At 46.1% G+C, this 23,555-nt stretch overlaps 1 protein-coding gene across 1 annotated transcript; it reads right to left on the bottom strand.

The window, feature by feature from the left end:
• Positions 1 to 2,159: 2,159 nt before the first annotated feature.
• On the bottom strand, positions 2,160 to 7,853 carry Bhlhe40 (basic helix-loop-helix family member e40). Its single transcript, XM_020184065.2, has 5 exons — positions 7,475 to 7,853; positions 7,243 to 7,312; positions 6,865 to 6,972; positions 5,830 to 5,953; positions 2,160 to 4,464 (listed from the first exon to the last, which is right to left on the bottom strand). The coding sequence occupies exons 1-5, from the start codon at positions 7,552 to 7,554 to the stop codon at positions 3,608 to 3,610; spliced, it is 1,239 nt and encodes a 412-aa protein (XP_020039654.1). The 5' UTR covers positions 7,555 to 7,853; the 3' UTR covers positions 2,160 to 3,607.
• Positions 7,854 to 23,555: the final 15,702 nt, after the last annotated feature.

The following is a 23,555-nucleotide window of genomic DNA, read 5'->3' as shown; positions in this document are numbered from 1 at the left end:
GCAATCCTCCTGATTTATACCTCCTGAGTAGCTAGGATTACAGGCGTGCGCACGGGCGCCCGGCTGAGCCTGCTTTCATTGATCTACAAAATATGAATTATAATAGTGCCCATAATAGTACGTTGAGGGATGTTTGGCTGCATTAATGAAGCATGAGCCATTGAAGTTCCTAGTTCCCAGTTAATTAGACCCCCACTTCCCAGCTACCTAAATCCGGCCCGGCCCCACCCGCGTCCCTCCCAGCGCACGCGGAGGGGGCTGCGGCCGCGCCCACTGCCAGGCCCTATTTCTGGGGACCGAGCGATCCCGAGGCCTTGCCAAGCTTCCCCGGGGATCGGGTTTCTGCTGACGCGGTGCCAGGCACGTCTGCTTCCAGGAACCGGCAGCCGCATTTAGCCGCGGGCCGCACATGAAAGGCTGCAGTCGGAAACGTGACGTTGTGTCAACAGGCACAGCGGGTCAGCGCCGGGTGAGACCATCCCGGCAGGCCCGCCGATCACGCCCTGTCTGAGGGCGGTCAGGTCCCAGGCCTCCACTCCCCTGCCTCCCGCCACCTCTCCTTGGCCCCAGAGCCCAGGCTTCACCCCTCAGCTCTCACACACCCCTTTTTAAACAGGTCCTCTTTGTGTCCAAAGGGCGGAAGGCTGGGGTGCAAGCCCTCCCCCGCACCCGCACCTCCCTTTGGCCGCCCTTGGATCCTGTTGAAACTGGGCTAGAAGCAAGGTCAAGGGCACACTGGGAACTGAAAAGGAGTCAGAGAGAGACTGCTGCAATTTTGGTGGGCTTGATGGAGCAGACTCCAGTAGGGCGTGTCTGGATTGATTTGTGTGTGTGGACCCTCTTTTTTTTTTTTTTTTTTTTTAGTTCAGGGTGCTCCCACCACTTCTGCTATCGCCACAGCTACTCCTTGAGTCCTGGCCTAGGAGAGAGAGACATGCGAAGAGTTCGAGCCTGACTTCAGCTCCCCGAGGCTCCATCACCAGGATAAACTTGGTTGTTTGGACTTTCACCAAAAAAGTCTAGCTAGAAAGGTCTGGCAACTTGTGAAAGAATTCAGGGACTTAGCAGGCAGAGAGATCTGCAAGTGTGGGGTGGGTGGAGCTGGAGGGGGGCGGGACTTACAGGATTTGACACCTGCCTGTCATAGGATATGTTTTATCTAATGGAAACAGGTGTGAAGGGGGTGGTGGTAGACCACCAGGCTGGGCTTCTTGTACCCCTAGTCCCAGGCTCCTTCTACAATACCACAGTGGCTTGGGAGCAATTGTGCATTTTTATTCAGCTACAGGAGCCAGAGAAGGTGACATTTGAAGCAGACAATCCTAAGGGGCAGGTGATGCCTCTGCCTGGACGAAAATTCCCCGAGGGTGACTTCCCTGCAGGGGCTCCAGACAGCCAGACGGTTATGGACAGTTCAGATGCTCTGGAGGCTGGATCATGTCTGGCCAGGGACTGGCCACCAGGAAACTTCAGGACACCTCTGAGGGGAAGGAATACTGCAACCAAGGTGAAGGGGAGAAGCGAAAACGCAGAATCACTTCCCACTTTTCTCATGGAATTTTTTTTTTTTTTTAATAAAAGCACTCGACTAAGAACACCAATATTCACGCACAAACACACCCAAAGAGAGGAAGTCCGGGAAGGATGTAGAAAATAATTATGGAACATTGCCTCCAGCAGCAATCAGACAGGATATGGCAAATCCATTAGAACTTGCTTGATTCAAAAGAGTGTTAGCCTGCCTTGGCAAAGGTGCTATCCCCAGCACCAATTATTATTGCCTAATAATCCATTAATCTTTTCTAAATGTGCCTACCACAGCCAGTTTCCGAGACACTTTGGCCCACGATTTCCCACTTTGGTTTTCTGTCGAGTTCTAAAGATCTCAAAGCAAACTAGGGGAAAATGTAATTTTTGCTCAACTCTGGAAAGAGGCAGAGGGTAAGTGCAAATCCCTGGCAAGGGCTAGTCAAGAAAAGAGTAAAATAAAAAAATAAATCAGTAGCCACCTACTACATTGACTAAGCTTATTCCACTGAATAAAAGGGACATGACAAGCTGCATGAAGCCACACCTAGATACTAGTTGTTGCCTTCAGCCAAGATGACAAGGGACAGCCACATCACACAACCGAGCTCTTTTAAAAATTCTGGAGACCATTTTTCTCTTCCACAGGAAAAGGATTATTTTATTAAGTATTTTAAAACAACTACTTAACATTTACTCATAGATAAAAATATTTACAATTTCACACCTTCAGGAAGGCTCCAAAATATAAACTGTACCTCTCCCTAGAGAAAAAAAAATTCTTCTCTTCAAAAACAGGAATACATTCATTTTTTTCTCACTTTGTAGATCAAGTAATTGTACAAATAAACATCTGAAACATTTTTCCTTTTTAATATATTTATATAATATATAACAGCTTTACAAATAAAGGCAACAACTTTATACCAAAATAAAAACAGGAAAAGAAGTTAAAACACGATTGGCGACTAAGCATAGTGCATTCAGAAAAGCTGGTGTGGGGCTGGCTGGACAAGTCAGGAAAACAAGGACTCTGGATCAAAAATAAAACTTCTTTGAGGGAGACAGAATCCTTTTTTAGCAATAAGGACACTCCATATGCTGTCGGGCAAGAGTAAGATTTAGCCCACGGAAAGGGTCTTGCGGTGCCAATGCTTACTTAGGCCTTCAAGAAGCTAAGCTTGGTGAAAAGCTTAAAAGGTAGAATTTAAAACTGAGTGGAGCTGTGCAATAAAGACAGCAATTGGTTGTTTAGCTTTGTGCACTTTTGGGGTGCTGGGGGCATTTGCATCTTTCAGACCCTCATTTGGTTTCCTGGACAGCATGTTCTAACAGAGACCTAGAAGCAGGTGCCAGAGGCCTGGGGAACTCCGCCCTCATTCCCTGGCAGCTCAGCTTGTACAATGGGGCCATTTTCAGTTCCTTAGTAAGCTAATCACTATGAAAGCCTGAGTAGGGAACTACATTCTCTTTAATCTGAGGCAAGGGCTGGGAGCAGACCTGTGGAAATCTCCCCAAACCACTGCCGTGCCACGCCAGTGTCTGCTACCTCACCACTTTAGCAGAGAAGCTCTGTCTGACCGCTCTGTCCTCTGTCTGGTGAGTCACCTCGACAATAAAGGGAGATGGGTGAGGTTCTAACAGCTGGCTGGGAGCTGTGCTCTGGAAAGCCCTCTTTTGAAAGTACCTTTTGCTCAAAGCCACAGACCCGGCTCCCAAACTGAAGAGTGACTCACAGACCAAGACTTTGAAGCTTTTGAAAATCCAGCTGATTAGTATCAAAGGGGACTATTCTCCAGGAAGGGAAAAGCCCAGAAGGCTGCTTCAATCCCCCCTACCTCTCCTGGTGTCAAGCAATCCTTCGTATCTTCCCTATGCCAAAGAAGCTTTAATGTCCTAAGCCAACACACAGGCACACATGCACACGCGCACACGTGTGCACACACCCTCAGTCTTCTCTCCAGCTCAGATTATCTCGGGATGCACAATGGAACAATCTCGCTGCACTCACAAAAACATCTGTGTGTGTTTTTGGAAGTAGGGAAGAAGGAAAGCAAAGCGGTAGGATCCCCTAAGGAGTCTAGTCTTTGGTTTCTAAGTTTAAAGGGGGAATCTGTTTCAGAGCCTGGAGCAAAGAAGAAGAGTCGAGGGATGGATGTGCCGACAAGGGAGAAGGGAGTCTCTGGGGCAGAAGCAAGGGAGTGGAGATCTTGTCTGGGTTCATGAAGCTTGTGAGGGCTGCAGCGGAGGTGTTGAGGCCTGGATACAACACTGGCACAGAGGTGGGGTACCAGCATTTCTCCAGCATGGGCAGGTAGGCAGTTGCTGATGGTGGGATGAGATAGAAAGGCAGGCAGAAGGGAGGCTGGTGTGGGTGTGGGCCCAGGAATGGGGAGCTGATCAGGTCACTGCTAGTGAAATGGCCTTCATCATCTGACAGCTGCATTCGGCTCTTTTTTGTGGGGGGCTCTTCGGATTCTTGCTTAATTGTGCTGACACGCTCTCCCATGGCAAACCTGCGTCCGTGATCGCCTTTGAAGTACGGCTGCTCGTTGCGTAGGTCGCCCTTCTCTGATTCTCCTCCATAGCCACTGTCTGTGTCTGTGTCACTGCCACTTTGTTCCCCACTTGAGGGAGCGAAAGTCCGCTGGATGACTGGTACACAGTTTTTCCCGGGGCCGTCAGAGCCTTTGCCCAGAGAGCTGGGTTTCTCCTTGAAGTCCATCACTTTTGGAGCTGAGTCCGATGGCTTCCTGGAAGTCCCACCCTGCAGCAACTCGGAGACCACACGGTGGAGGTGAGTGACAAGCTGCGAAGACTTCAGATCCCGGGTGTTCTCATGCTTGGCCAGGTACTGAAGCACCTCCCGGGCACATGTCTGGAAACCTGAGTAGAACATCTCTTGACCTGCTTCAGTGTTTCTCCCTGACAGCTCACCTGGAGAAAAATACCCAAAGGAAGATGTTTCAGAAGGCCCTGTGGTGCACCTGGGGCTTTCAGGTTTTTTTTTTTTTTTCCCATAAAAAAAGCATTTCCCAATTTGTGGTCCTAAGTCCAAAATCTACTCAAGAGAAAGATTGCGCCGAAAAGTATAAAGAGTAAAACAAACACAATCCATAATCCTCCCACTCAGGAATGATTTTTTTTGGGGGGGGTGCAGGATATTGAACCCCACAATATGCTAAGCTCTACCACTAGCTACACCCCCAAGCCCCAAAATTGATTCCTACTAGCTGAATGACAACCCATCATAGTAAATGGGCATTATTAGTAAAGATGGCTTTCTTCCATTCTTGTTGAGTTTGTAGGTTGTTTCTGAATTCATGTTGTAAAGAACACAGTAATGAACATTCTAGTATGTTTATGAACCCAAGAGTCAATTTATAGAACATCATTGTGGCAAAATGAACGAGGCTGGTCATCAAATGCAATAAAGAATGAAAGAATATCACCTAAAGTAAATTTTCAATGACTTATAAAAGGTGCAGTCCCACTATGAACTTCAATTGGCTCCCTAGTTCTAATTCTAGTCCATGTATTCTATCTGTGATCTCTAAGAAATTAGGCCCGATCACCTGCCTATTTTTAGTGAGGAAACTGGCAGAAGCCCTTGTTGGGTTTTTGTGAGTCTCATCATACTGGCCTTGGAAAGGAATGCGGAGAAGAATGGATGAAGGAGTTTGGACAAGATTTCCCCCCTCATCTGTACAGTATTATTTGGAAGGGACGTGACTGGGAGATTAGAAGGTGACTCTAATTCTTTGTAAGTCAGTAGATGTGAATGATGAAACTTCAGTGATTTCATTAGATTGTGCAATTTGCCAAGATACCCAGTGGCTATTCAGGGAACCACAATAAAATGCAGGAAAAACTCCCGCTGTCATCCAGCCAAGATCTCACCCCATGGCGACGGATAAGGAAGCAAAGAAACAGGAAAACACTGGGGCATACCCGTGATCTACTTTCCAATGAGAGAGGGCTGAGAAGACCAATTGTAAAATATCCACGATGCAAATTACAGGTGCCTTGGCATTTTAAAAGGGAAAGGGGAGATCTCCCAGAACCCAGAGACTCTGAAGGCAAAATGCCACATTTTATCATTTGACTAATATGTATTCATGCCAGGTGGCACACAGCAGCACTCCAAATGGAAAGTCTGACCTTTCAGGAAAGATAAAAATGCTTCTCCCCCAGTGAACGTGCACAAGCAATTGGCTGCAGGAATGTTACATCCCAAGATGAGCGCAGGGACTCTCTTTATGCAGAACTCTTTAAAAATGCTAATCGCACGTGGGCACTCACCAGCTTGTAAACCGCTCTGCAGGGCGATGATTTTCTGCTGCTGCTGATCAATTAGGTTTGTTAGTGCTTTCACATGCTTCAAGGTAAGTTCAAGAACTACTGCTTTTTCCAAGTGACCCAAAGTCTAGGAAAAAAAAAAAAAGAGCTTTAGTCAGTGGTGAGGTCAGACACGTCCGTCCTACCTCCGGGACACTTATTAGCAACAAGAGATGACTCTAAAGGGGGGGGACAGGAATAGACTTTAGGGGTTGGCTAAATTTAGTTTTTAGTTTGCAGATCGTGTTCATATATACGATTAAAGAATAAAAAACATGTGTCGCCTATTTTTGGAGGTATTTTGGAAGCTGCAACTACCTCAGGAGAGAGCTCTGACAGATAAATTTCTTCAGCAGCCGGGGCTGACCTTAACTCAGGGGAATCCAGAGATAACATTTCTCTGCAGTGGTGTCAGCCCAGGGAGGGACTTCTACTGTGTCTGGCAACCAAGAGGCTTTCCCTAGCTTTTTTTCCTGACACCCTTTCAGAAATTCCAGCTCATGTAAGCTTTTTTCTTCCTCCTAAAATACTATTTTTCCTTACCCCAAAGACTGCCACCCTAGAAAGCTTGTGGTTACTAACAAGAAAAGACAGGATGAAAAATAAAATCATGCACTAAAGTAAGACCTCTTATTTAAAAAAAAAAAAAGGTGGAGAAAGGTTATATAAAATCTTTACTCTGGTTGGTTTGCTCCTTTAAGTCAGGAAAACTAGGGAATCCTAAAAAAAATCACCAGAAGGGAGTCTTAAACTCCTGAAAAAGGAAGCCTAGCTGGTCTGAAGCCAACTTGGAGAGGTCCAAGAGGTTTTCACCTCATTTGCATGAGGCTGCCAGAAAATTTCTGGACTGGGGAAGGGTCCCCCCAACCAGGGCCACCTGCCAGTTCTGATCCAGCCGTCTCGTCTGCAGTTCCCCGCGACGCCTGCAGGCGGCGAATGACCCCCGCCCGCCCTCTGGGCAGAGGAGCTGGGTTGGAGCGGGGCCAGCTTCTCACTTACTGTAAGTTTGAGATGTTCGGGTAGAAGATCCTTCAACTGGGCGATGCACTCGTTAATCCGGTCACGTCTCTTTTTCTCGATGAGCCGGTGCGGCAGTTTGTAGGTCTCCTGCAAGGCGCACCGGGTGGTTGGTGCCTGGGGAAGGGGATGCGAAGCCTCCCTTCCTCCCCGCCCCGAGGCATACGAAAAGTGGGGTAAGGGGGACAGAGTCGTAACCGGAACCACCTTCTGCCCTTTCTTTTCCAAGTCACTCAGTAGTGGCACCTAGACCACCTCTTGCATCCCCCCACCCCCGACAACCTCAAAGCGAGCAAACTTTTCTTGAAAACTCAGCGCGCGCGAGGGGCTAGGGCGCGGGGACCCCAAGGGTGCGTTTACCTTGCTGTCCTCGCTCCGTTTTATTCCCCGCCTCGATTTATACACTTGGTACATGTGGGCAAATTCCATCCTGCAGGGAGAGGGGTCAGAAAGGATCGTGACTGTGTGCGCACAGGCTGCAGGCGCCCTATCGGGCAAGAACTCCCCGGATGCACCCGGAGCTGCTCCAAGTTGAGAGCGGTGCTGAACACCGGTAGAGTGGAGGCTTAAAGGGGCCAGAGTGCCAACTTACCCTGGTAGGTCTCCGTGATCCAGCACTGGCGCTTTGGGCAGGCAGGCAGGGGGTGGTTGCGCGCTGGGGATCCGCTCCATGGCGCGGCGAGCCGGGGCCACTGCGCGCTCCTTTCTGCGCTAGCGGAGCGTCGAGGGTGAGGACTGTCCTGGAGGGGGATTCGAGGGTCTCTCCGCGGTGGTTCCTCTGAGCTGGAGCTCCCTGAAATGCGCCGCGCTGCTGGGAGCTGCGGCTTTGAGGTGTCGCTTCAGTTGGGGGCGTGCATGGCCCGGTGTCCCTGCGGTCTCTGGCTCCGTCTCTGCGCACAGACTGGCGGTGTGTGCTCCCTGCGCTGTCTGCGCGGTGCGAGCCAAGTGAATGAGAAGTGGGGCGGGCGGGGAGGCGGGAGCGAGCGGGGGGAGCGGTTAGGGCGGAGTGGGGGGGGACGGGGGGGCCGAGCCGAGGAGTAATGGAGAGGCTGCGGGCTGGGTTAAATGGGAGCCAGTGGGTGGGTTGGAGCTACGTGTTCTACCCTGTGACTCCAGGCACGTCTGGCCGCTGCCGGGGAGGGAAGGAGCGACCTGCCCGCCCTCCCCCGGCTTCATCACATGAGTCTCACGTGTTGGACAACGCTCTGGTGGCTGTGAGGGAGCCCCCACCCCCAGTCCCGGCCCCCAGGTGTCTGCGGCTGCGGCCTCCTTTCCCCGAAAGAGGGGGTGGCAGCGCAGCCAGGGTCCGGCCCAGCTGGGTGGGGGGCGCGGAAGCTGGAGGGAACCGGGGAGCGGGGGAAGGGGGAGAGTTGGTAACGTGGGCGAACCTGCCCCAGGGAAATGAAGTAAGTTCCCGTCTCCTGGGAGGGAACGGGGGAGGACGGATCCGCCCGCGTCTGACTCAAGCCGGGAGAGGAATATCCCCTCGCTCTCTCCAGCCCAACCCTCTTCCTCCTCCCCCGCCCGGGCCGCTTGGAGGAACCAGCGCGCAGCCGAGGGAGTCGCTGGCCCCCCTGCCTTCCCCAGAGGCTGGGGTTTCTTTCCGTCCCTGTTTCCCTGCCCCCACCGCTCAGCCCCGTATCCAGGAATTGCCCGCCTTGGGGAGGGACCGGGGGGCGGGGCGGATGTCACCCCATGGGAAGCGGGCGTGCGGCCAAGCGCTGGGGCAGCCGAGGCCGCCGCCGAGCACGCTGCGCGCACCTGACCGCGGAGAGTGTGAGCCGCGGGGCCCCTGGCTCCCCCGGAGGTCCTCTCCCGGGCGCAGCCCGCGAGCGGGCGGGCACCCACTTGCGCTCTCCCCTGGGTGCCCCAGTGCCTCCACCCACCCTGGCTAGTGGAGCACAGAGAGATACCGGGCGCGGTGCCCGGCGTTCCCTCCCTCCTCTGCCCCCTCCGGAGCAGAGGCGTCCGGGTCGCCTCCCCTCGGGCTGCAGCGTTACACAACCGCAGCGGCGGCGCCTGCCCTGCAGCAGCGCGGGGCGTGACGCTTCACGTGGCCCGGGCTTGGGCCGCAGCGCGGTGATCTGGGAGCCGGTCTGCGTCGGCCCAGCGGCCAAGACCCCCGGGGATGTGCGGTACCAGCCGGAGTCGGCTCTCCACCCTGCCAGGAACTTAGGCGGCGTAGTTTGTGTCCTCTGTACCCAGACAGGAGAGAAGGACGGGCACTGCTCCTGTCCTAGTGAAACCTCACCATTCATCCAGTCGACACGCGTGTGTTGAGCCCCTTCCCCTGCCATAGACGTCGTGCCCGGTGCTAGACACAATGATGCATCAACCACCTACCCTGCCCTTGAACTTATACAGGAACCTCTGAGAAGGACAGATTGGGCAATGGGAAGGAAGGCAGCCTTGGGGAAAAAGATATATCGAGAAAAGAAGATGAGAAGGTGTTTTTGTTTTATTCTTTCAATTTAATACTAACCAGAGGAAGAAGGTGGAGAAGTGAATTCTCTGGCCCGAGCCTGGGGCAGAAAGAGTATCTCCAAGCTGTTCCCAGAGCTCTGCAGTGTCACTTAGGCCGCTGGAGGGGGGGGGGTTGTGTGTGCATCTACCTCCCCCGGAAAAGTCCAGTCGCTGTGACCTTCTAACAGCCTGGATCAGGAAAGACAGCTGAAACTCCAATCCCCACGGTGTGAGCAGCGCTGATACAGTCAGAGGAGGGAGCAGTGGAAATTCATGACTAAAATAAGGCCTGGCTGGGGATTTCACTGACCTCTGCGCTCCCCTGCCCTGCAGGTTCGAGGAGTTGAGAGATGACTGTAAACCTTTCCCACCGCGCCTCGGGTCAGTCACCCCCACTGCTGAGTGACCTGGCTGTGGGAAGAATTGAAAAAATTGGGATCTCTGCTGGGGACTGGGTGATGATTGACATCGTGTGCAGTTGGCGGGGTGGGGGTGGGTCAGTCCTAATTGGCAGTGTCCTTGTCGACTTGGAGAATTGGAATTCACACATTGACCAAACTGGGAGTGTATTTCCTTCAAAGGGCTTTGGAGAGCCCCCACTTCCTGTTTATGTTTCACTAGCGTCAAACCCATTAGCAAGTGTGAGAAATGCCTCCTTTTCTAACTGCTAACTGGCGTGACCTCACTTCGGGCTTAGAGATCCCTCCCTCCCTTCTTCCCTCCCTCCCTGCATGTACTTTTGCTGGCTTCTTATCAGCCATCTCTCTGGAGGGTATGAATGCCCCGCACCTTCTGGCCAGGAGGTGGGCAGTGTGACCAGAGGCGAAGGCGGGGACTGTCGTCTGCCCTGGGTATGTGCTTTCCATCTAGGGTGACCCGCTCCATTGTGCGACTTTAATAAGGGTGAAGCGTTGTCATGACTGCGGCCAAACCACAGTTCCACCAGGAAATAAACTCCGGGAGAGGAAGGAACATGTATCCACTCACTTGTCACCCCAACATTTCCGCTTCCATGGCACATGGCTTAGGACAATACCATTCTTAAAATTACTTGAGTTTATCAGTACGTTCTGCCCTTACTTGCCCCGCACTTGTAAATAGCAAAAATTATGCATTTCCTGCTTTTTTTTTTTTTTTTTTGACAGGCTCAGGCTGGCCTCGAACTGCAGTTCCATTCTCCTGCCACAGCCTCCCCAGGGCTGGGTTTATATTTTTACTTTTTCTACATTTGTTCCAAATATACTCTCAAGTTTCAAAAACTATCCTCATCCTACCATACCTGGATTTCTTGTTAAATCTGTTTTTCTCCTTGCTATAGCTTGCTTGCTTTCTTTCTCTCTCTCTCTCTCTCTCTCTCTCTCTCTCTCTCTCTCTCTCTCTCTCTCTCTCTCTCTCTTTTTTTTTCAGAACTGCAGAGTTGAATTCAGGGGCCTCCCACTTGCCAGCCAGACACGCTACCACTTGAGCCACTCTACCAGCCCGGTTCATTGCTATTTAGAAAAAATTAACTTCAACAAAGTAATTCCTTCTTAGCATGTCTCTTCCTATCCTGAAGAATCTTACTATTTCAGGTTACCATCTTTTATAGTTCGTTAGTGCTTGCTGTGTACTAGTTTTTTAGGTCATATGTTAAAAACTTTGCATGTGTTCATTTGTTTGCTCCTCACTACCATGGCACAAGTCAGGCACTAGAATCAGCTGAGTTCACTAAGTTCATCTCTTTGTTCAGGACCACTGTGCCAGGCACTGAGCGAGGTCCTAGCACATACAGTAACCCCTTTTTGGGAAAAGCTCCCAGAGGTTAAATAACCTGCTCCAGGTCATACAGTCTGCCATGAGGTCTGGCATAAGACCCCAGGTGTGTTATACTTCAAAGCTTATGCTCTTTCTACACTTAGGGCTGCCTGGGAGGGCTGTATGGACTGTGCACTGCTCCACTCCCGGGGGAGCCCCTTCACATTTCAGTCTATGAGAGAGACCCTCTGGGGTACAGTGTAGCACTGACAAGCTGTGGTGGGTAATCTTGCCATTTTGTGTCCCTTCCCTCTCTTGTGTTTCTTCTAAGTGTGGAAGAGACAGTTTTGTAGAAGGGAAGGATGACATATTTCTTTTCTTTCCCAGTAGGACTCAGCCTCTTGGTGACCTGATGTTATGTGTTGAAAACGTCTTTACTGTTACTGCCTGCAGTGACTCCCAGGCCCTGCCTGTGCAGGAGGTTGCAGTCTACAGCCCCCTTGCGAAACCTACAACCTGCTTGGTCAGATAGCACATTTTGCCTGTTTATGGGACCTTGGTTTTCTTTCTTTCTTCTTTTTTAATTAAATCACAGCTCAAAGTAAGAAGTACATTTTATCATGACATGGGCACACATACATATCTTAAGTACATTTAAGCACAGGACAGCAATCCTTTACTTACCATTACTTACTTTCAAAACTATTAAACTCCCAAGGAAGAAGCCAGTGCAGTGCATTTTAGACAAAAGTCTCCTGTTAATTCCTGCCTTTTGTTCCCTGTATATTTAATCACCCTCCTCTTCTCTGCTCTTTAAAAACTAACTTTAATTGTTTTATTGAGAGATAACCATACAATAAAATACATATATCTTAAAGGTTTGGTTCATGAATTTTGGTGAAGGTATAGATCTATATAGTTACTACCTATTATGGTTTGGCTCTTGTTTTTTTTTTCTTTTTTTATGGTTTGGCTCTGAATTGTCCACCAAAGGCCATGTGCTAAAGGTTCAGTCAACAGCCTGTGGCACTATTGGGAAGTAGGGGAACCTGTGAGAGGCGGAGCCTAGTGGAAGGAACTTAGATCACTGGGGATGTGCCCTTGAAGAGGATATTGGTGCCCCTTCCTCTCTCTCTCTGCTTGCAGCTGCCATGAGCTGAGCAGTTTTGTTCTGCTGTGTGTTCCCTATCACCATGTTTGCCTTGCCACAGGCCCCAAAGCAACAGAGCCAGCTGACTATGGCCTGAAACCTCTGAAACTGTGAGCCAAAACAAATCTTTCCTTCTTTTTAGCTGTTTATCTCATGCATCCTCTCACAGTAGGACATTTTTATCATCCCAGAAAGTGTCTTTATGTTCTTTTCCCATCCCTACAATCGTGTTCTCATTTCTATCACTGTGGATTAATTTTGCTTGTGATTGGGAGTCATACAAATGAATGTGCATTTTTGAGTAGAATTTCTGTCACTGAACATGTTTTTGAGAGTCTGCTATATTGTTGCATATATCAGAAGTTCATTTTTAAAAAAATTAGTGTGTTTATCTAGTCTCTTGTGAATGCACATTTGGTTTATTTCCAGTTTAGGACTGTTATGAATGAGTCTGCTTTTAAGATTCCTGTATAAGTCTTTGTGAATACATGTGCTCATTTCTCCTGGGTAAATATCAGGAGTGGTCATATGTTAAATATGTATAACTTTATTACAATTTGTCAAACAGATCTCCAAACAAGTGTTACCATTTATATTACCACCGCAACATGACATTTCCAGTTGTTTTACTTTCTCTCCAACGTTAGACTAGACAGATGTTTTTACGTTTATTTTACCTAGTCTATATTTTTTATTTTAGCTATAAAGCAATACTGTATTGTGGTCTTAATTTTTATTTCTCAGAAAAAGAATGAAGTTGAACACCTCATGTGCCTATTGGCCATCACTATATCTTCTTTTGTGAAATCTTTATGCATATGCTTTGCCTGGGTTAGTATTACTTGGTGGTGGTACTGGGGTTTGGCTTAATATCTTTTTTTTTTTTAGTCTTACTGGGGGTCAAACTCGGGGCCTCAAGCTTTCTAAGCAGGTGCTCTACCACTTGAGCCACACCCATGCCCTTCTTGCCTTGGTTACTTTTGAGGTAGGGTCTCGCATTTATGTCCAGTGCAATCTTCCTATTTATGCTCCTATTTATGCAGCTGAGATGACAGATACACGCCACCATGCCCAGCTTTTTATTGGTTGAGATGGGGGTCTCACAAACTTTTTGTCTGGGCTGGCCTTGAACCATGATCCTCCTGATCTCTGCCTCCTGCATAGCCAGGATTACAGGCATTTAACGGCAAGTCCTCTGCCAGGAACACTTTATTTTATTTTTTTGAGTTAGGTTCACACCATGTAGTCCAGGCTGGTCTTGAACTCACTACGTAGCCCAAGGTGGGCCTGAACTTGTGATCCTCTTCCCCCAGCCTCCTGAGTACAGGGAATATAGGTGTGTGCCATCCCTCTGGTTCCTGATTTTATTAATGAATAGATTTAAAAATTTTTATAAAATACAATATATCAATATTTTTTTCCTTTTCTTTTCCTTTTTTTTTTTTTTGAGTCAGGTCTCACTGACCTTGAACTCTACATCCTCCTGAATGCTAGTATTACAGTTGTGCCCCATCACACCTGGCTCTACAGCATATAGTCTATCTGGATGAATGTCCCATGTGAGTTTGAAAGGAATATGTATTCTACAGTTGTAACATTTAGTTAATTAACTAGTTAATTAATTCACTTATTTAGCAGTACTGGGAATTTAACCCAGGGCTTTGCACATGCTAGGCAAGAGCTCTACCACTTGAGCCACAACCCCTAGCCCCATATAATATTTTAAAAAATCAGTTGGATCAAGTTGGCTGACAATGCTGCTAAAATATAATGTAACCATACTGGCTTTTTTGTTTTGTTTTGTTTTGTTTTTTTGTTTTGTCTATTTGCTTCATCAATCACTGAGACAAGAGTGTTGACATCTCTCCAATTGATTGTCCACTTCTGTCAACTTTTGCTGTATGCATTTTGGAGCTCTATTCTTAGTTGCAAATACATTTAGAACTTATAGGTTTTTTGTGTTTTTCTTTTAGTACTGGGGTTTGCACACAGGGCTCACACTTGCTAGGCAGACACTCTGCTATTTGAGCCACTGAACCAGTCCAGGATTTATAGATCTTCTTGACCATTTTTGTCTCCAGTGTTCTAATTATTCTGAAGTCTACTTTGCTCTTTTAGATTTGTTTTCATATTTGTTTTTTATACTTACTGCTTGCACAATATACTTTTTTCTATTCTTATACTTTTAACCTGTGTCTTTATAATTGAATTTTGTATTTCAAAATTCAATTATATATTTTTGGTTGTACTGGGGTTTGAACTCAGGGCCTCACACTTGCTAGGCAGGTGCTCTACCACTTGAGCCACACTCCATAAGTCTTACCTCCATTAGTTATGGTTATTTTTACTGGCATAGAATTCAAGTTTCAAACTTTTTCTTTTAGTTCCTTAAAGATGTTCCATTGTCTTTTGGATGTCATTGATTCCACTGAAAAGTCATCTGTTTTGTATCATTATTCCTTATATTTATGTCTTTTTTTTTTTCTTCCCCCTCTGATTGCTTTCCAGACATGCCATTGACCACTGACTGTTTTCCAGTGGGGTGGCTATGATTTGTTGAGGTTCAGTTTTCTCTGTATTTATTCTATTTGGAAGGTATTTTAGCTTCTTGGTTGTGTGAGTTGGAATCTTTCATTAGTTTTGAAACTTGGCCAATAAAGTGCTGATGATTTCTTCTTCCGTGTTGCACCCCTTTTCTCATTTCTGAGATTCCATTGGCCCAGACATTGGGTTGTCTGAAGTTACCCCAACATTGTCTGATGCTCAGTTCCTTCTGTGGAGTTCCTTCTACTGCTGCATTTGTTGTTGATGTTGTGTTTTTCGCTTCTAGCATTTCCATATGATTTTTGTTCTAGTTTCCCCTACTTGGTTGAAATTATCCATCTCTTCATGAATGTTGCCTTACTTTTCATCTTATAGTATAGGTATTTAAAACTTTAATATTCCAGTCTGATCATTCCAATGTGTAGGATAACTCTGGATCTGCTTCTATTCTTTCTTTCTTTCTTTTTTAAAGTTTGGTGTGTTTGTGTGTGTTTATGTGTTTAGAATTAAGGATTTACTTATTTTTGCTGTGCTGGGGATCAAATCCAGGGCTCACACATGCTAGTCCAGTGCTCTGTCACAGAGTTTCACCCCTCACCCTTGCTTCTGTTCTTTTCTATCTTAACCACAAGACATATTTTCTTGCCTTTTAACACATTTTCTTTAATTTTTATTACATGCTGAATATTTTATATTCAAGAAAGTTAGAGTACAATAATAAACAATATTTAGCTCCCTCAGAGCCTCTTCTATGAGAGGCCAAGTCAGTCAGTCTGGTATGGTCCATCTGTAAATCAGGGTAACTAGCATTTCTATCTCCTTAAACCCTCATCATTTCCTTTTCTTGGGAACTCTTCTATTTCAGTCCTTTATAAAATATCTGATATATTGTTGTGTACTACAGTCACTCTATTGTGCCATAGACAAGAACATATTCCTCCTATGTAACACTATTTTGTATCCATTATCCCATCTCCCTTTATCCCCCTCCTCACCCCCTACCCTTCCTAGCCTCTAGTCACTACTATTTTACTCTCTGCTTTTTTTTTGAGACAAGGCCTCACTATATAGCCCAGCATGACCTCAGACTCATGATCCTCCTGCCTTGGCTTTCTTAGTGTTGGGATTATAGGCTTCTGCTGCCCTGCCCATCTTTTCTACTCTCTACTTCTATAAGATCAAAGTTTTAGCTTCCACATGTGAGAGAATATTCCATACTTGTTTTTCTGTGTATGGCTTATTTCACTTGACATAATGTTCTCCAGTTTCATCCATGTTGCTGCAAATAACAGGATGACATTTTTATGGCTGAATTATAGCAGATTCACAATAGCTAAGATATGAAATCAACCAAGGTATCCATCAACAGATGAATGTATAAAGAAAATGTGGTAGATGTACACAGTGGAATATTACTCAGCTATGAAAAAGGATGGCATCTCTGCTGTTCCCTGCTTTCTGCATCTCTGGAGAGCTCACCAGCCCTTTCTGGCATTAGCAGAGCTTTAGCTTCTGTGAAGGCCTAACATGCCTCAGAGAGTTTTCCGAGGCCTTCCTTTCCTGCTGATGAACTATTTCCAGCACTGTGCAGGACTCCTGGGAATCACGGACAGGTGGTGCAGACTCAAGGGGCTGGGTTTCCTCAGCCCATACGCAGCCTTGTTACTGTTCAGCTGACTTCTCATCCCTTGTCCTCACAGACACTCCCTTCTTCCCTCCACTCAAAGTGAAAACAACGCTGGATCTCTCCTCTCCTATGCAAACCTTGTCACCTTCTTGAATTTAGTTCTTTTAGGTTTCTTTGTGCCCCGGATGAGCTTTAAAAAGCAATGTTTTCAGCTAATCTGCCTGTTGTTAGAATAAGAACAACAGCCTACACATCTGACCCATTAGTAGAAATCCCCACCCCCACCCCATATAACCTTTTGCTAGGAATGAAAAGGTGTGTCAGGAATCAGAAGGAAGTGACCAATCACAAAAGAATTGAAAAATTTAAAATTGAAGCAGGTGCTAAACACATACACACATGCACACACATACACATCTACACATACACACATGTGCACATATATACATACATGCCCAGATACGCACAAATGCAAACGGAGGCACACACATACACACATATACACCACACACACACAGATGCAGAGAGGCTCTGGGCATCCAGCAAGCAGTGTTCATTCTCATAGAACAGAATGTGTGCTATTGTGTGTCGCTCTCTTCTCTGGACAGTGTCTTACTCCTTACCCTCCTCTTAATTCAGCAAGCCTCACATTTTGCTCTGCACGAAAATCACCTGGCATTTTGCTGAAACTGAAATTCTTTCTTAGCTCTGGGATTGGGTTTAAGATTCTCCCTTCCTTCCTTACTTCTTTCTTTCCTTCCTTCCTCCTTCCCTCCCTCCTTTCCTGCCCCCCTCCCTCCCTTCCTTCCTCTCTCCCTCTTCTTTTCTTTCCCCTGTGAATACTGAGCACACTCTACCACTGAGCTCCACTCCGAGCACCAAGATTCTCTGAGGAGCTTTCAGATAATGCTAATGATATATTTGTACCTTCATTTTTAGTGTGCTATAGCAGTGGAACTTAATCATTTATGCTAAGGTGAGTTTATAGTATAAAGGAAACACAGGAATGATTTTAAAACCATAATCCAGAACTGGAAGTAGCTAGAACGCAGAGAAGAGAAAAGCGATACTGTGGTGCTGAGCAAAAGTAGTGAGAGGTAGACCTCTCCGATTGGCTTCTTGGGTGGTGGTTTGAGCTGCTTTTGAAGTGAGCAGCTGTCATTCTGGGAGCTGGCTCTGGGAGCCCATGACCATAACAAGAGTTGTACAGCTGTACCCTCTGCCTCTGTAAGGAGGGAAGGATAGGAAAAGATACTGGAGAGGGTTGGGCAGCCTTAGCCACCAGGAGTCTGGTTTTCAAAGTAGACCGTTGGCTGCATGACAATTGCAGAAAGGATTTGTTGATTGGTTATACATTTGCACTCAAACTCCACCACCCAGCACAAGGAGTGGCACACACCTGTAATCCTACTCAGGAGGGAGATGTTGGGAGGATTGAGGTTCGAGGCCAGCCCAGGCAGAAAGCTCATGAGACCCCCTCATCTCAATCAGTGACTGGGCATGGTATCCTACACTGTGTACCCAACAGTGGGAAAGCATAAATAGGAGGATTGTAGTCTGGCTTGTGCATAACGTGAGACTTTAATCTCAAAAATGACCAAGGCAAAAAGGGCTGGTGGTGTGGCTCAAGTGGTAGAGCACCTACCTACCAAGAGTGAAGCCCTGAGTTCATCCCCAGTGCCTCAAGCAAACAAAAATTCCACAAAACCCCACCACTATTTACTCTTTTCCTTCCAGTGGTGGGTTGGTTTGTTTTTCACCCGAAGAGACTTAGCAGTTGGGACTGTATGACTCTGGTATTACCAACATTCCTTAAAATTAATTAATAGATACATAGAAAAGAATAGATTTTCCTTTTTTGTGCTCGGCAGCGCAATGGTAATCTCAAATAGATGATCAGGGTACAGCCCACCTTGTTAGGAAAAACCATGGTGACATCCAGGAAATTATTATACACCAGGTGAAGACAAAGATTGACTGTAGTGCAACTTTACCACTCAAATGCAGAGGAAGGTAAAGTTTTGATGACATCCAATTAAAGAAAATTTAAAGGGTTGCATTCATTCATTTATTTAACCGTAAACATTTACTGAGCACTTTATATCTACTGAAGGTTTACTATATGAACAAAATGCTCATGCTTAGACTGTCATGGCCCTAACATTTTTATTCCTTCAAAGCACGGAAGTAACTTGAACTTGGTTAATGAATTATTGCATGCTATACAGAACAACTGTTATTATTCAAGATTATTCAAAATTATCATTCTTTGCATACAAACAAGAGTATTTTAACTGGAAAACAATTTGTTCTCTTATGTATTTAAGCCAAGTTTATTTAGTTATCATCATCAGAATTAGTTTTCTTGAGCAGTGTCCCATCCTGCCCCCGCCCCCTTTTTTTTTTTGGTTTTTTTTTTTTGCCGTATTGGGGTTTGAACTCATGGCTTTGCAAGGCAAGTGCTCTACAACTTGAGCACATCCCCAGCCCTTTCTTGCTGTAGCTATTTTTCAAATAGGGTCTTTTATTATTATTATTATTATTATTATTATTATTATTGTGCTGGGTGGGGGTACATTGTGGCATTTAGAAAAGTTCTTACAATGTATCAAATATATCCTAGTTGAATTCACCCCCTCCACCACTCTCCTTTATCCCCCTCTCCCCCTGTTCCTGGAAGAGTTTCAACAGGTCTTATTCTTCCATTTACATAAATGTGTACGCAGTATTTACACCATATTCACCCTCCTATACCCTTTCCCCACATCCTCCCCCTCCCACTGGTTACCCCCAAGACATGACCTATTCTACCCTCCTGTGATTTTGTGAAAGAAAAATAAAATGACATTTTTGTTAGTTTGAGAGAGCTACACAGGGAGTTTCCTTGTGACATTTCCATGTGTTTATGTATTATAACCCAAATTGGTTCATCCCTATCAAATACTGTCTTGCGTTATGCTGGGCTTCAGTCCTCCTGCTTACACTTCCCACGTAGCTGGGATGACAGACTCGTGCCGCTGTGGCTAGCTTTTATTGGTTGAGATGGGGGTCATATCTGAGCATATCATTACTGACATGTAATTTAGACATTAGCAGTGTGACCAGGATTTTTTTCTGCAAAATGTAATGAAGGTGAAGTTGGGTTCTAAGACTGGATAAGTCTGTATATAAGAAGAATTGTTGATTGCTCTTTGGTAGGAAAGCAAGGAAATAATGAACTTTTTACCCAGGGAAAGGTAAAATTGACCTTTCTCAGCATGATGAAGTTACGCACAATAATTTTGTAGTTTAAAAAAAGTTATTAAATAAGAAAAATTTGAGTTTAAGTTTGATGGTGGTACTGGGGTTTGAACTCAGGGTTTCATTCTTGGTAGGCAGGTGCTCTACCACTCTGCCAGTGATTCTGAAGAATATGAATTTATAAAAATCATGACTATACTGAAACAAAATGATTAGGCCTATTTTCGAAGTATCATGCATTAGAATCTAAGAAAAACTAGAAAATTTTGGAATTTCTGTGGGGCTGTTCCGAGATTTGTGGCTTTGCCTACATGGTGCTACAGTTTTTGAACAACTCCAACAATTGGCCAGTACTTAAAAAAAAACTCATTTGACAGATAAGCTTAGTTAATTAAGATATCTGATCTGGTGGCCAGCTGTACACATGGACTTTGCCTGGATATATCTTTTAATAGTTTATTAATAATAGAGATTTATGATGAGTAGCAAGGAAAAACAACCAAGTTGTATTTATTAAGTTCCGTATCAAAATGGCCTAACAAAATATGAAGCCCTGGCCAGTGGACACTATAAAAACTCATTCAGGTCCACTCATTCCCATTATAAAACACGGCTGACTCTTTGTGTTGGGGGGGATTGAACCTAGGACTTGGTGCACACTGAGCAAGCCTGCCTGTGAGCCACAACCTACAGACTTTCGCAATTGACTGATTACCTGGGGCCCTTTCTCGTTTTCTCCTCACCTGGAGGAGGAGCACTGTCTGCTTCTCTTCTTATAAAGACAGCAGTCGCATCACGGGACCCTACCTCATAAGGTCACCTAAACCTAATCAGCTCCCAGAGGCCCCACCTCTAAATACACCACATTGGTGATAGGGCTTCAACATTAGCAGTGGGGGTGGGGAAGGCACAATTCAGGCAGGCATAGCGATCGGTTTTCTGTGATTGGAACTGTGTTTGATGCTGCAAATACAAATGTGATCTCTCATCTCCTGCGGAGTGGAGGAAACAGACAACAAATGAATAAACAAATGAACAAGGTCAATTCATGATGCCTGTCACAAAGGAAACAAGCACGGTACTGAGACAGGATTTAATGAGACCAGAAGTGAGGAGGCCACAAGGCTCTTCAAAGATTAACTAGGAGGAGGATATCCCTGGTATAAAAGATAGCAAGGGCAAAGGCCCTGAGGTGGGAAGGTGTTTGGAACGTTCTAGAAACAGACACAAGACCGGTGTGATTTGAGAGTCATGCTTACAGGATGAGTGGTAGCCGAGGGCTCGGTTATCTTCAGTTTTCTTAATAGTCAGTAATACCTGGGTATTTTTTGGTACCTTGACACTTGTCATGATTCACTCAATAACCTTCAGTGCTGTAGAATGTCTGTAGATAATTCAACTTCCTAGTTCACCTTATCTACGGGGACGCCCTCGGAAACCAAGACACCTAACCGCCGTTGGTAATTTATCAAGACTCAGAGAAGTCTTGATTAATTATGGGAGAAGTTAAGCCAAGCCCATTCATTACCTAAGACAGGTTTTCGTTACTGAATTAGTAATGAATTCTTAGACCATCTGATTCCACACTGAAGTCAGCTGGGGAAAACCAGCCACGCACACTGGCATGATCAATTAAAAAGTGTTCACTTGGACTGGAGACTCCACCCTCCAGGGTTAGATCCAGGGTCACTCAGTAGGACAGAGGCAACAAAGTCACCTTCCCTAAGCAAGTCAACCCAGCCCTGGTGGGTGTTTTCCCTCTTCATCCAGCACAGAAGAACTTCTGTCCTGGCACCAGACCTGAGGAGGTCATTGCATGCATCCCTGACGCGATGCCAACGGCGCCCTTAAAAGGCAGAAAATATTTGTTTCTGGGAGTTCAATACATTCCCTCCATATCCCCAAATGGTTAGGCGTAGAACACAAGGTCCTTCTCATCCAGAAAGGAACCCCAAATCCTCTCTGCTTTTGTGCCCTGTGGAGACAGGGCTCTTGGAAGACCTGCACGGATGAAGTAGGAGTGGCACGTAGAAGTGACAGTCTTGGACCCTCTCACCTGCAGTGTGGAAGTAAGGTTTGGTGACTCTTAGGGACTTGGGACATTGCATGGATCTCCACCATTCAATTATTTGGCAGTAGAAATGATTGAGTGTATTACAAACACCCTAAGTGCTAGTTGAAGAGTGTAGTCTTCAAGGGAAAATGTATTATTTCTACAAAGGTCGGCGCTGAGGAAATGCATATTCTAAAAAGAGAAGGAATACCTGGGCATTTATGAGAGGCATGACAAACGGGGACTTTCATGGGACAGCACAGGCACGGCCTCCACTTACCGGAATGAGTCAGACGAAGCCGTGAGGGGCACAAAGATCCTTTCAACTTCAGACCAGGAGTGTTAAATTCCTGATGCTACACCTGAGGAAACCGAGATTGCCCAGGGACCATGTAGACAGTTAGTGAATAGGGTAACCATTTAAATTCTGGAAATAGACTCTTTTGGCTTTTTCATTCTTTCATGAACTAGACTATAATGTAGAGCTATTTTCATATCAGATGCTTGGAGTAGAGTCTAATTAGATTAATGCTGAAACAAGTGGAGCTTTGTTATGTAATATTTCAGCACGTCATCTGGACAGGCTGGTTATCGTGCCAGCGTTGCATTTAAAAGCCATATATTTTATGATGTTTGTGTAGATTGTGTTTACTCTGAAATACTTTCACTTGAAGAAAAAAGGAGGGGGTGAGCTGAGAGTTACGGTGACACTGAACTCCAGAGTATATTAGATGTAAATGCCCTGAGCACATGTCTCTATAAACCCTTCAGAATGATTCTTTTCACAGGTGGAAAGAAACTGGAAGAAGGAAAGTGGGTGAGGGAAGGGAAGAGAGCTTGCAGAGTGCACATGCTTTCTTGAACAAACAGTTTGTTCTCAGGCTTTTTGTCCCACCCAGCTTGAGTCATTAGATCTAGGATCACACAGGACTTCACGTTGGGAGGGACATTAATGAGGAGACTACAAAGGGATACAGCACCCAGCAGCACACCCGGCTCAGAAGAGGGGCTCGCTCTGATTTCCATCTGCTGGGTCCGTCATTCTTCTCCTGGTTCCACTTCCCTTCATCCGTTCCACTTCTTGGGTGCCAGACATTGTCTTGTCATTAGGGAACCCTTCATGGACTTCCTCATAGTCTCTGTGGTTTTCAAGAATAAAGGAAACCAACAGCTTCTGCTGGTGGATAGGGCAGTCTAGTTCCCTGTGGACCAACCTGACTAAATATTGTAAATGAGGAGTAAACTACAGAACAGTAGTTCTACAAAACAGTTCCCAAATTGTGTATGGGATATTATGGGTAGTATTAGGTGGCCTGGGTCTGGGGTTAGGCAAGGGAAGTGCCTAGGATACAAGCTTTAAGAAGGCCCCTGTTTTCAGTTCATGGTTACTTGTCTCTGTTACTTTGGGGCCTGTGGAAAAGCAGACATGGGAGCATGTGACAGAGGAAGCTGCTCACCTCATTGTGACCAGAAAGTTAGAAGAGGGTAGAGTCCACTCTTTTTTTTTGGTGGTATTGGGGTTTGAACTCAGAGCCTCACACTTACTAGGCAAGTGCTCTATCACTTGAGCCACTCTGCCAGCCCATGTAATAAATGGTATATGAGAGCTCTTGGCTCTACTTTTTTTTATTTTTTGGGGTAGGGAGAGGGAGTAGGGTCTCAACATATTTTTCTCCAAGGACATGCTCCTCAAATGATGTAACTTCCATTAAGCCCCACTTCCTAAAGTTTCCACCACCTCCCAATACTGCCACAGGCTGGTGACCAAGCCTTGATCACATCGGTTTGAGGGACATTTCAGATCCAGACAATAGCCAATAGCTATTTTTCTTTTCCAGGGTTGGATTCATTTGCAAGTTGGG

This window comes from Castor canadensis, chromosome 10, assembly GCF_047511655.1.
Source record: "Castor canadensis chromosome 10, mCasCan1.hap1v2, whole genome shotgun sequence".
NCBI classification, from domain to species: domain Eukaryota; kingdom Metazoa; phylum Chordata; class Mammalia; order Rodentia; family Castoridae; genus Castor; species Castor canadensis.
Note: the sequence above shows the minus strand (reverse complement) of the source record. Positions and strands in the feature narration are given on the sequence as shown.